This window comes from Chelonoidis abingdonii, chromosome 7 (assembly GCF_003597395.2).
Source record: "Chelonoidis abingdonii isolate Lonesome George chromosome 7, CheloAbing_2.0, whole genome shotgun sequence".
NCBI lineage: Eukaryota > Metazoa > Chordata > Testudines > Testudinidae > Chelonoidis > Chelonoidis abingdonii.
In genome coordinates, this window is record NC_133775.1 from 13,029,373 (window position 1) to 13,042,173 (window position 12,801).

The window sequence follows — 12,801 nt, forward strand, 5'->3', positions numbered from 1 at the left end:
TTCAGGAGCCAGATTAGCAATCAACATTACCCAAAAGAGCCTCAGTAGTGTGAACTCATTGTTTCATTTACTACAGTACTCTATATTCATACTATATAAGCATCCTGATTAATAATCACAATCACACAGTCTCCCGAGTCTGAGCATCACTGCTGTGATTTCTCAAATCCTGCAGCTAAACAAAATTCAGTTTTAAATTACGCTTTTAATAAAGCTGAGATTACAATTTCAGGAATCATTACAAACTAGGGTTTGCACATCTTTAATTCTGTTGATGGTCGCTTCTCTTCAGCAAGCCCTTTTCCAAAAAGGAAACAGAACTGCAAACACCGGGAACTGTAATGCATCTCAGCAGTAGCGTTAGATAAGCTATAAGTCTCTGAAATCATTAACTACAGCACTTGCCTGTGCAAGGAAATATTCTCAGCTAGATCATTTGTAAGACATCAGTTTAAGACTTTACACCTCAAAATAAGAGCAACATTTAGTAAATTGGTTCAAGTACTACATTTGTCACTTCAGAACACAAAGTTCTACATATATCATTGTCAAATTCACAGGAGGTTTGCCACTACAATTTGTGAATAATGCTAATTTTTGTGTTATTGCCTTTAAAGAAATATATATTTTTACAGAGGACAGAAACCCAAGGAAATGTTGGGTCTTGAAGATAGGGAACAGAAGGGCAAACAATAGGAGAGATGCAGCAGCATCAGAAGTGTTGAGTGCACAAATATGTGCATATATGTAGCCTAGTACATGTAATTCTAAACAGTGCCTATTCACCTGACAAAGATACAAGCTTGAAAAACAGTTAACACAAAGTGAATGGAATTTCATATATGCTCTGTTTTAACAGAAGTGTACAGTAGTCTACAAACACAATTGACTAAGTGATATAAAATACCAGAAACTGCTTCTTTCTACCTAAATTAATCTTCTTTCAGCTTAAACACTGATCCGGTACAGCAAACAAACAAAGTATCACTATGAAACTTAAAGACAGAAGTTTAAGCACTGCACAATGTTTCTGACTGTTCTGAATTAGACTGACTTTTTAAAGAACATTTGCTGCAGTCAAAACTATTATATGTAAGTCTCCCATTATCTGCAGTCAGGGAGTCTTAGGGTATGTCTATATTACAAAATTATATTGCCCTAAGTTACGTCGATGTACAGCCACTGCAGTAATTCAATCACTTTTACATGTCCACATGATGCTTGTTGCGTCGGTGGTGCGCATCTTTACAAGGAGTGCATCCACTGATTGAACTGTCAGCGGGACGGCTTCTGAAAGCTAGCAACAGTCCAAGTAAGCAATACTATGTTTACACTGACACTGCATTGAGCTAAGCACTATGCCTCTCGTGGAGGTGGAGTTAAGTTGGCGTAGTGGGCGAGTTACATCGGCAGGAGCAACATTTTATGTAGATACTCAGAGTTAGGTCAATGCAAGGCACCTTACGTCAACCTAACTCTGTAGCACAGATCAGGACTTAGTGAATACACATGTAATATCAACGTGGCAGTTCAAATACCTTTATAAGAAGGGGAGGGTTGCTGTTTAAGATTTTAGGCAGGCATTGGTCTGTTTCCTCTGCGAAAGTTGGTTGAACAGGAAAAGGATGTGCCTGAAATTAGAGAAAAACAACTAAATTTGTTTATCACTAGTTATCTTATGCAGAACAAACACTGAAATAAACCATTAATGAGAGACCGCAGTCAAGTTAATTTTTTGTCACTTGCCAAACTGTCAAGGTACAAAAATATATACCCAAAAGCTTCGACATCGTGTTAAACGAGCCAGTGGTTTTTAATGCCGTAGCACAAATGGATATCTACTTTTAAACTGACAAGAACCAGACACATCACTCATTTTATCTTTACGCTACAGTCCCTCATTTTATCTTAATACCCTCCAAGTAACCCTTGTGGTTAAATATTAGGGACACCATCCCACATTTTACTATGTCTTACAAAAAAGCCATAGACATAACATGAAGTGATGCACATCCCATTACCAGAAGGGCATATCAACCTAAACTGTATCGGTCAAAGAGCAAGCTCAAAGTTAGACAGAGTCAGCTGTGTCCTGAAGGATTCAAGGTCATTAAAGGGGCACTGTCAGCTTTAACATTTCTATATCTGTATTAACTCCATAGGTTAAAATTCTTTGTTTTAAATAATCTAATTTAGTTGTCATTCTGATGCTCACATTTTATACTTTCATATTTTTGGCTTTCTGGTTTTCATGCTACAACATTTAGACTGCAAATATAGAAGGGAAATGTTTAAATCCCAACAAAAAGCTGATTTAATTACAAGTATCCATCAACATACTTTTAGTCACATTAAATTTAGTTAAAATAATATGGATGTACAGTTTGGGCAAAGACTCCCTAGCAGTTTCAGGTTTAAGGCAGACTATTCTTGAAACTATTTCTTTTCTCCCTCCCGTCCATTTCTAAATAGAAACTTTAAGTTCTATCACATTAAAAAGCCAAACAGCTAATAAAATGACTTCAAGCAGAATAGGAATTGCTCCAGAGACTTATCAGCTTACATCACATCAACTGTATGTACAGTAACTTTTAGTGAGCTGAACCACCTAAAAAAATCCCACCATGTCACCTTTTACAGGTAAAACAAACTTTTCCTGCAATCTCTTCTGCTGAATAGCCAAAAAACATTTTACAAGGAAACCTCAAGGTCCAGAGGCATGTTTTGATGCCTTTAGTAAACTGGACACTTTCTTCAGAAAGTTCTGATCTGGACATTGGGGGGGGAGGGATAGCTCAGTGGTTTGAGCATTGGCCTGTTAAACCCACAGTTGTGAGCTCAGTCCTTGAGGGGGCCATTTAGGGAACTGAGGAAAAAATCTGTCTGGGGATTGGTCCTGTTTTGAGCAGAGGGTTGGACTAGATGATCTGCTGAGGTCCCGTCCTACCCTAATCTTCTATGATTCTATGACTTAAAACACTAGACACACTAAAAATGCCAGTTTTAGACTCTCATCGGGGCAGCAATAAAGCATTATGTGGAATTTTTAAGGATTCTACAAAGGTGCATAGGAAAACTTAATTATTCTAAAATTATACTAAAAGCTGAAGTAATCATATCCGTGGCTTTCCTGAAGGACTTGAGAGGGAGGACTCCTATAAACCCATTTTAATCTTTGTATTTCATTAATAAACTTTAATCCTCCCATTTGAGTCTCTGAAGTAGTTTGTATTAAAATAAACTGCTTTGGCTTGCAACTTTTGTCATGTTTGCCTTACTGTTATTACCCTGGCACAGTCTTCTGATCACAGAAAAGTTACTTATATTCTGAAAAATAAAGACAGAATTCTCCCCATCTTCTCAAAGTAAAGGGGAGTACATATCTCCTCTGATATTGCTAAAAACTTCCTGTCCATGTTTGTAGAAACACTTCTTTGCATTCTGAATGTGTTTGTAGGTCAGTATTTCCCAAACTTTTGAAAGCCACACTACCATTCATGAACATGAAACTAACTGCAACACATTTCAACTCTGCCATAAGTTGTCAGAGGGCCACCCATATTTTACTTTTTCATAATAAGACAACTACTCTATTGTCTTACATGATTTTATGACTAGTAAAATGATTACCGTAGACATTTAATCATTAGCATTTGAGCTAGCACCCATTGAAATAGGGCAGTTCAAACCTCAAAGCTATTATTCCAGGCTCTCTGAAAATTCAGGTAGCCATCGCTGCATCCATTATAGTGAGTCACATTTTGAAGGTTCTCCATCTTCATAACAGCTAGAGACTTTGAATGAAAGCTGACACTCTGAGGAACAACTGAGATGTCTGCCTCATATTTTAAGAAAACATTGCTTTCGGTTTTAAAACCTCAGCCCTTTTTTCTGCGAAGCTGTAGCTCAGCAAAGTCTACGAAAAAGTAATGTCATGTTATGGGGGGATTTTTATTCTCTGCTGTTTTACAAAAAAGTATCTAAACTAGACAACGAGGAATAAGACTCCTATTCTTCACTATTGGGACTTCACTGTTTCTTTTATTGAGTTATGGTCTCAGCTTTAAATACATTATGAGCCATTAAAATAAATCTTAGCCATATTAATTTGAAGCTTAACAATTAAGTAAAAAAGGAGAAAAAATGTTTTAATTCCCAAGATGCTTTGAAGTCTCTTTCAATAGCTCAGCCTGTATTCTGTTAAATCAAAATTGTTTGCATTACAATGTTATGTGCTTTGGGGGTTCTGTTTGAAGTTTCTAAGAAGGTAGGGTTCATCAAACGTTGGCTGAGCACATCATGCTCTCTCATTTCAAGTTGAGCTACTGCAATAAAACACAGCTAAAATCCAAAAGATATTCTACAAATATTAATTTTCCCATTTAAACTGTAGTTGTCTATAGATGTCACAACCTTGCTGTGGTATTGGAAAGGGGAAGGAAAATACTTCAAACAAGCAAAAAAGGGATGGGAGATATCCATCAGCTAGTCTCTGCATTAAAGCATGGTCCCCACTATGTAATGTTTGAGAACCACTGGTTTAAATTAAATGTTAGTGAATATTGCTTTTGAACATAAGCATTTTTTTCCACAACACTGATGTCATCCCCATATAGCAGTCACCCAGTACTAACCTCTGTAGCATAGATTTTGAAGAGTAACCATGCAATGTGCCAAGTAATCAGAAGAAATATACCACATAACCAGGTATGGTAGAGCAAGGATAGATCCAGAAGACCAGTAAGTGTGTCAAGAGGATGAAGTTTACTTGGGGTAAAAAAAAAAAAAAAAAAAGAAATTATATATACGTACACACACACCTCCCCCCAAAACACATTTAGTATTGGAAAATGCTTATAATAATTGACTTCTGCAACACAAACAATTTATGGATTAAAGCTTACTATGAGAAATGTTACTTGGACAAACATTTTATCAAAAACGCATTTAGTTCTTTTAAACTTGTCAGCACTGATGGTTCTATAAAATCCAAAACTTCTCAGTCAACTAAGAGTGATGTTAAGCTCCCAACATTTGCCATTTTGAACAAGGAATAGCCATAAGTAAAGAGACACTACAAAGATTGGGAAAAGGAGAATATATACAGAATAGATCTATGTGATGTGAGGGAAAATATTCCCTTCTTGTATTCTAAAAGGCAGTCATTTATACTACTTACCTATCTATATTAAGGTCCATTGTGGTACTTATCCATGCTCTTGGAATGTAACCTAGGTAGTAAACAGAACAACATGTAAAATAGATCTCTAAAATGATGAAGTGTATACAAAAAGGCTAGTAAGAACTTTCATGTCAGAATGACGGTAGATTACACACAAATGAAGAATTGTAACATGCATATAGTGGAAAAAGGTGATTTTTTCCAGAGACTAGCTACAGAAAGAATGGATGTCTTTTAAAGCCCCTGACTACGAATCAGGAGATGTGGATTCTACTTCTAGGTCTATTAATGGTTTGTCTAGGGGTCTTATCCAAGTTACTTCTGTTATTTTGTTTCACCCACCTGCAAAACAGGGCTAATGCGCATCTACATCACAGGGCTGTTATAAAGATAAATGTCACTACAGCATTTTGGAATCCTCAGTGGACAGTGATCTAGGATACTCCACATCTCTAAAGTACCATCATTACCTATAGAATATAAATATGGCAAGTGGAAGAGGAATACTTCGATATCCTTTAGGCTTAGAATACAAAAATTGCCACGACTGTGTGGCTGAGCTAGTAAGCCATTCACCTACACTTCATCATAATGGTGAAAAATGCTTATTTTACTTATCTAATAAAAAAAACCTATGCACCCTGGACAAGTTATTTGTATGGGCTGAATAATAATTAACAGATTGGTTAAATAATTCTCTTAGTATATATGGACAAGAAAAAAAATGTCAGAACTCTTACCAAAAAAATAATATGCAACACAGACGTTTCTAACCAAGTACAATGATTCCACACAACTACGTTTAACCAGCAGAGGCAAAGATCTTCTGAAACGTAAGTACTTGTATTGCTAAAAAAAGAAAGATTAGTTGAAGCATTCTGCATTCAAAAGAAATCAAGTATAATAAAGTCCTCAAACAAATGCAGTCAACCTGAAGTCTAATTAATCTTTTAAAATTGACTAGAAGTAGTTTCAGGTGTTACCCCTACACCTGAGTCCCCCAGCTACAGTTCCTGCAATTGAAACCAGTAAGAAAATGTGATTGTACAGTCTTTTTTCTCCCCTGTTGCTGTGTGAAAAAAACCCACTGGAAGAGAAAATAGGCCACACAGAAGAAACAAGGAAATTGACTATATATACTTTGTGCATTTGACAGCAAATTAAGTTGCAAATAGAGGAAAGTATGTTTCTTCTCTGTTCTCTTAATTAGAGCCTCGGGTGTTCTATACTAAAAAGCAGATAAAAATTCAGACAGCAGTATGATTTTTAAGTTTATGACAATCCTTCAAACCCATGAAAGAGGTAGATACTCAAACCTTCTTGCACATAATCATATTACATATTTCCTTTGAAAACTGAAAAACATCTCACTAATAAAATGTATGCAAGAAAATAGATGAGATTTACCTTCTCATTTAGATAAACAGTCTCAGAAAATGAGAGTTGCCAATATGAAACTGCAAGCATCTAAAACTATCAGATTTTATTTTAGGAAGCAAGTGTATATTTACTGACAAACTAAACTGATAAGCCAGGTTTAAACTAAATTAAGAGTGTCAACACAATGTTTTGCACTGGTTTAACTAAATCTGCTTAAGACACCTTCAGTTAAACCAGTACATCTCTGTGTTTAGACCAGGCATTGGTCTAGAAATCAACTGGGATCCACTGCTGCTCCTGGATTCTGAGGTATAGCAGTAGCAAGAGTCTACCTCTTCAGGTGCCCTTCAAAAGCACCCAGTAGCTTCAGCTAGTGCAGAATACAGCAGCCCACAAGAACTATACACATGTATGGGTAGTGATTGATGCTGGCTTTTTGCTTCAAAGCGTGATTCAAGCTGTTATGATTTATGCTTGAATTAGTTTAGTAACCTGTTCACTGAAAGCTTCCCCCCCCCCGCCATCATGAGGTTTAGAACACACTAGGCCACTCCTGCTGTGAGTTCCTGGAGTTAAACTCAATGGCACGGCCTTCTCACATCTGGAATTCACTATGAATAGTGGTCCACCTGAGCCAGAATTTACCACGCTTCAGGGCTCTGTAAATTTTACTTGGTTGTAACATTAGGAGATTTTTGGTTTATTTTAACATTAGGATTTTATGGGATCAGGGGAGTGACCTTTGCTAGGATTTAAGCTGAAAGCCTTGTGTGCTAATTTTATAATAGATTGGTTTAATAAAAGAATACAAGTGCTTGGCCACTGGCATCCACATACATTTTGGTACTGGAAGCAGACCAAAAAAGGAGGCGGGGGGGGGGGAAGAAACAACAAAGTTTACCTTTTGTCATTTGACCGGATTAGATACTTATCTTTACAAAGCTTTTCAGCCTCTTACCTGTATGACTGGAAATGGCAAATAGTTCATATTGTTAACAAGGTACAAGAGACTATAATTGTAGCCCATGAAAGCTCCAGACAGCAGGAGGAAGAGGTGATATTCATTTAGGCACATGTGTTGAACAGCACCATCTAAGCTAAAGTAAAGAAATGGTTTATTTACAACATAATACTGTAAATTACTATTCTAGACTTCAGTTTAGCATATAACTTTAGTTAAGCAGAGCTTTGATTTTATTCATCTAATTGGCGTAAATGAAAAATACTCCCAAGTATCAGTGAGGGATGTATACCAGAGCAAGTTTTATCTGAGCTGTTAGTCCTATTACCTGTTCTTCCTACTTATACATCATGGGGCGGGGGGACTAAGATCTATTGAAGATGCCATTTAGAAAAGGAGACAGGTTCTTAGGTCATTTTACAGCTGAAGAGTCATTTGACCTTTTCAGCACTAAACCTGAAGCAAAGGAGATTTAGTTTAGATCACTGATACTCAGACTGAGGCTCGTGAGCCACAAGTAGCTCCTTATGCATCTCCTTTGCAACACATGACATTGAAACACTGATTTAATTATTAACCTAAGTTATTAACCAATCAGGATGCTTTTACTATGCTATTAACCAATTGTGGTTGATAATACTACTTAGTCATTTTTCTGTGAATTTTTATTATACATACACACACACACCCACCCATCCACCCTGATGGGGAAATATTTAGTATATAAACTAAATATTTCTCCATCATGCTGTTTAAATATGAATATATAGTACCATAGCAAATAAAACAATGAATTCACACTACTGCATCTCTTTTGTGCAATGCTGATTGTTAATTTGACACCTGGACCACAGAGTACCACTGGATTAGATATTACAAAAAACTTTCTAACTGTAAGGGTAGTTAAGCACTGGAAGAGAACACCAATGGAGGTTGTGGAATCCCCCTCACAGGAGGTTTTTAAGAACCAGTTAGACAAGCCACATCAGGGAACAGCTAGGTATTCTTGGTCCAGCCTCAGCATAGGGGGCTGACTAGAAGATCAAGATCCCTTCTAGTTCTACATTTCTGTGATTCGATAGTTCATTTCCATTAATAATCTTAGTAACTTAGATGGTCAAGGCTTCTGGTCAAACTTTTCAAAAAAAATCCACAGCAATGTTTGTAAACTAATCATTTGCCATTCTTCACTGAAGTACTTTTCTCCTTCCAGTACTCAAACTAAAGCAAGTTTAAGAACAGATACACAATTGTTCATCTTTTGCTAGAAGTTAAAGGGTTATTTCCTCTAGGAAGAGTCCATCAACGAACTTATTTTAGTACAAAACTGTACTACTTGCACAATACTTGGTTCCATTAACAAAAAAAAGTCACCTTTCTGAAGCTGTGCAGGGTACAGCGAGGAACTGGAACTTCCCCTTAGTCATAACTGCAGCACACCATGCCACCAGCATTCCCATTATAGCATGAACAACTGAATGGATAACTTGCCATGGGTGAATAATCTTTCCTAACAGTGCTAATCGAGAGCAAGGAATAGAAGGCACAACTGCAAATAAAAAAGAAAACAAAAAACAAAAAAACACAAAACAAAAACAAAACACGGTTTATCAACTACAGCTAAAGAAAACTCACATAGCTTCTGTTTTATTTGCATATGATACCTCTGACACCACAGAACACTTCAGTTATAATCAACCATAAGCTGAAATAAATAAATAACTCAGCAGCATGGAGGAAAGTTTCAGGAGTATGAAGTAGCACGAGGATAACAACAGATCCCCCTCCTACCCCAAAGTGCAGTCACATTAGTGGGGCAGAGCAAAATGGCTGGTGAATACATGGAAATATATAGCACTGGAACAAGCTTGTACAGAATTTTGAATTGGATGAGGAGCCTGTTCAGGTCACACTGCTCCGCTACTACAGTCACTGCTGGTGATCTGACTCTCAAAATGCAAGGAGATTGTTGAGGCTACACACAGAATCCAATTTTTAACGGAAGAATCAGAAATTAAAATAGTTATTTTAAAGAGGATCAGGGTTTTGGTTTTTTTTTTTTTTCATTCAGTGTTTCTGACCAGGGCAAGTCAATTTGACTGTTATGAAGTCCCTTTAACACTACAGCCACCATCAGATACCTAATTAAATTAAGCTTTAAGGCATTCCACTTTCAATCAATACATACAACACTGTATAGCGCCAATACATACAGTATAAAATCACATCCTTCAAGACAGTCCTCATTTAGTTAAAGGTCAAATATCTTGTTGACAGCAACTTTCATAACCCACCTGCATAAAATTCAACACTGAAGATGCTTATTATCAGTATCACCACTGACATAAGTAGGATACAAAAGATGACATAGGAAGTATACCAGTCGTTGAACGAGTCTAAAATGAAAGAATACATTGTTCATAAGGTGCAACAGTACTATATAAAGCTAGCACGCTAGCAAATGTTTAACATTAAGCATCTAGGTCGGGGCGGGCAAACATTTTGGCCTGAAGGCCATATCAGGTTTTGGAAATTGTATGGAGGGCTGGTTAAGAGAGGGGGTCATGCCCCATCCAACCCCCGTTTCCTGACAGCCCCTCTGGGACCCCTGCCCCATCCACACACCCCCACTCCTTGACTGTCCCCAGACCCCTGCCACCCCATCCAACTCCTCCTCTCATTCCTGATGGCCCCCCCGGGACCCCTGCCCCATCCAACTGTCCCTTCTCCCCATCCCCTGACTGCCCCCTGCCGCCCCATCCAACCCATCCTCCTCCCTGACTGCTCCCCTGGTACCCCTGCCGCCATTCAACACCGTTTCCCCCCCCCCGACCCCTATCCACACCCCTGCCCACCACCCTGAACTCCCCTGCCCTCTATCCAACCCCCCTGCTCTCTGCCCCTTACCCCGCCGCCGCCTCCCAGCCAGAGCCAGGCCATGTCGCTGTGCAGCACAGAGCACCAGGTCAGGCCAGGCTCTGCAGCTGCACTGCCCCAGGAGCTCACAGCCCTGCGCCCAGAGCATTGCACCAGCGGCACAGCGAGCGAACTGAGGCTGCAGGGGAGTGGGGACAGCATGGGATGGGCCAGGGGCTAGCCTCCCAGGCCAGGAGCTCGGGTGACTGGCAGGACAGTCCCATGGGCAGGATGCGGCCCATGGGCCATAGTTTGCCCACCTCTGACCTAGATACACAATGCATAATCATAATCGATAGATTCTTATTTCATTGAGAAGGTAGTATTTTGTAACGTGCAGCTGCACTGTGGTTCTGGATAAACAATCATACTTCAATGGAGCATGTTGTACATCTTAGTAATTGGATGTCATTCTGTATTTTCATAAATGTTGCAATTTAATTTGGACACATGCATGTATTTCTAATATAGCTGAAGTAATTCCCTTTTCAACAATAGCACCCTTACCTAGACAAACCTGAATATGAAAATTAAGGCCTGGTCTATACCACAAAGTTAGGTCAATGTAAGCCACCTTGCATCAACCTAGTTGTACACGTGTCTACACTTAAATCCATCTCCCATCAATATAAGTGCTGATGTAATAACACTAGCCCCCGAAGTGGTGCTGAGCCATGGTCAAATGTCCTGGGTTCAATACACCATCAGCGTACACACTGCATTACCTGTTGACCCTAACAATCCTCCAGCAGCTCTCCCACAATGCCTGACAGACCACTCCAGCCACAGTTGTGAATTCCACTCCACACGAGTCACACAGACCAAAAGCTCCCCCTTTAAAATCCCAGAGAATTTCTGAAATGCCTTTTCCCTGGTTGTCCATCTTGGTGATCACACCTCTATCTGCTCGCCATTGTTGTGCACAACTGCCAAGCTAATCATGCCAACTACACACTCCAGTCGTGTTCTGACCTGGAGTAGACAGCAGACATTTGAAATCCTGGGCCTGTGGGCAGAAGAGGATGTGTAGGCACAGTTCTGAACCAGCTACAGAAACGTCAACATCTACAAGCAGATTGCTTGGGGGATGCAGGCAAAGGGGTATGACAAGGACCAGCAACAGTGTCACGTGAAAGCCAAGGAACTAGAGCAGGCATACCAGAAGGCCAGGGAGGCCAATCATTGATCCGGTGTGGAGCTACAGACCTGCTGCTTTTACAAAGAACTGCATGCTATCACTGGCAGAGAGTCCACCACCATCCTGACCACCACCATGAATACCTGTAAGGTGCCAGAGTCACAGGCCCCTACCATGAACAGAGAGGTGGTGGTGGATGAGGAATATGAGAGACAGATGACCAGGGGGGTCCAGCTGTGTCATGAGTCAGGACCTGTTTTTGACTCCACCACAGTCCAACCAGTCCCTGCAGTTAAGCACAGGCAAGCCCGAAGCAGGGGAAGGAACCTCAGATAAGCATATAAAAAAGTTTCCAATTACAGTGATAGTCTCCCCAACTTAGCAGGACATAGCTACTGACTTTTCATTAATTCAGTGGTTTTCAAACTGTGGTCTGTGGACCCTTGGGGTTAGACTATGTCAAAGATTTCTACAGAGGTCCACACTTTCATTTGAAATTTTTTTAGGGTCCACAAGTGAAAAAAGGTTGAAAACCATTGCATTAATTTACCTGTACTACAAAAGGTAGTGGTACAAAAATGTAGAGTTGATAACTGCTTCTCATTCCCCTCTAGACTGAGACAAAGGTGGTTACACAGAGCAGTTTGTTTACAAACAGATGAATGTCCCTTGAATCTCCTGAGAGCTCTCAATGAAACTTGCATGAAGGTACTCTGCAGTCCTGAAGATTTCTAGGGTTCACCGTCTTATTTCTTCCTCTGTGGTAGAACACTTTCCCATGCCATTTGGAGATGACTTCAGCAAGAATCATTGCCATAAACAGGCTAGCAGCATACGGGCCTGGGAAGCTTTGGGACACCAACAGCAACTGTGTTTCTCTGCCTTTGTTACCCTTCGGACTGAGATATCAGCTAAAACAACCACCACCACCTGTGGAAAATGGTACCAGTGCCCTGTACTCAGTTTCATGCAACCGAGCAATTCCCTCCTTATTTCCCTCACCCCTGGCGGGTCATACTCACCATGGCTGGTGCCGTGAACAAGCACTTCAAAGAAAGAGGGCTAATAAGCACGTCTTACTTAAACACCTAGGGAATCAAAAGGAGGGGGGGAATTCTGAATCCTATGTTTCATTTTCCATTCCTACTACATGGACAATGGTACGTACCTCTATGTATTTTACTTGGTGATGAAATACAAGTAAAATACATAGAGGCCTTGAGA

The 12,801-nt window shown here is 39.6% G+C and overlaps 1 protein-coding gene across 1 annotated transcript in view; it reads right to left on the reverse strand.

The window, feature by feature from the left end:
- Positions 1-12,801, reverse strand: part of NDC1 (NDC1 transmembrane nucleoporin) — a 29,604-nt gene that overhangs the window by 12,040 nt on the left and 4,763 nt on the right. The window contains exons 3-9 of the mRNA XM_032766943.2: positions 9,818-9,919; positions 8,898-9,072; positions 7,521-7,659; positions 5,923-6,031; positions 5,180-5,231; positions 4,635-4,767; positions 1,539-1,631 (exon numbers count right to left, since the gene is read on the reverse strand). Coding sequence (XP_032622834.1) covers positions 1,539-1,631; positions 4,635-4,767; positions 5,180-5,231; positions 5,923-6,031; positions 7,521-7,659; positions 8,898-9,072; positions 9,818-9,919 — 803 coding nt within the window. The remainder of the gene's footprint in view (positions 1-1,538; positions 1,632-4,634; positions 4,768-5,179; positions 5,232-5,922; positions 6,032-7,520; positions 7,660-8,897; positions 9,073-9,817; positions 9,920-12,801) is intronic.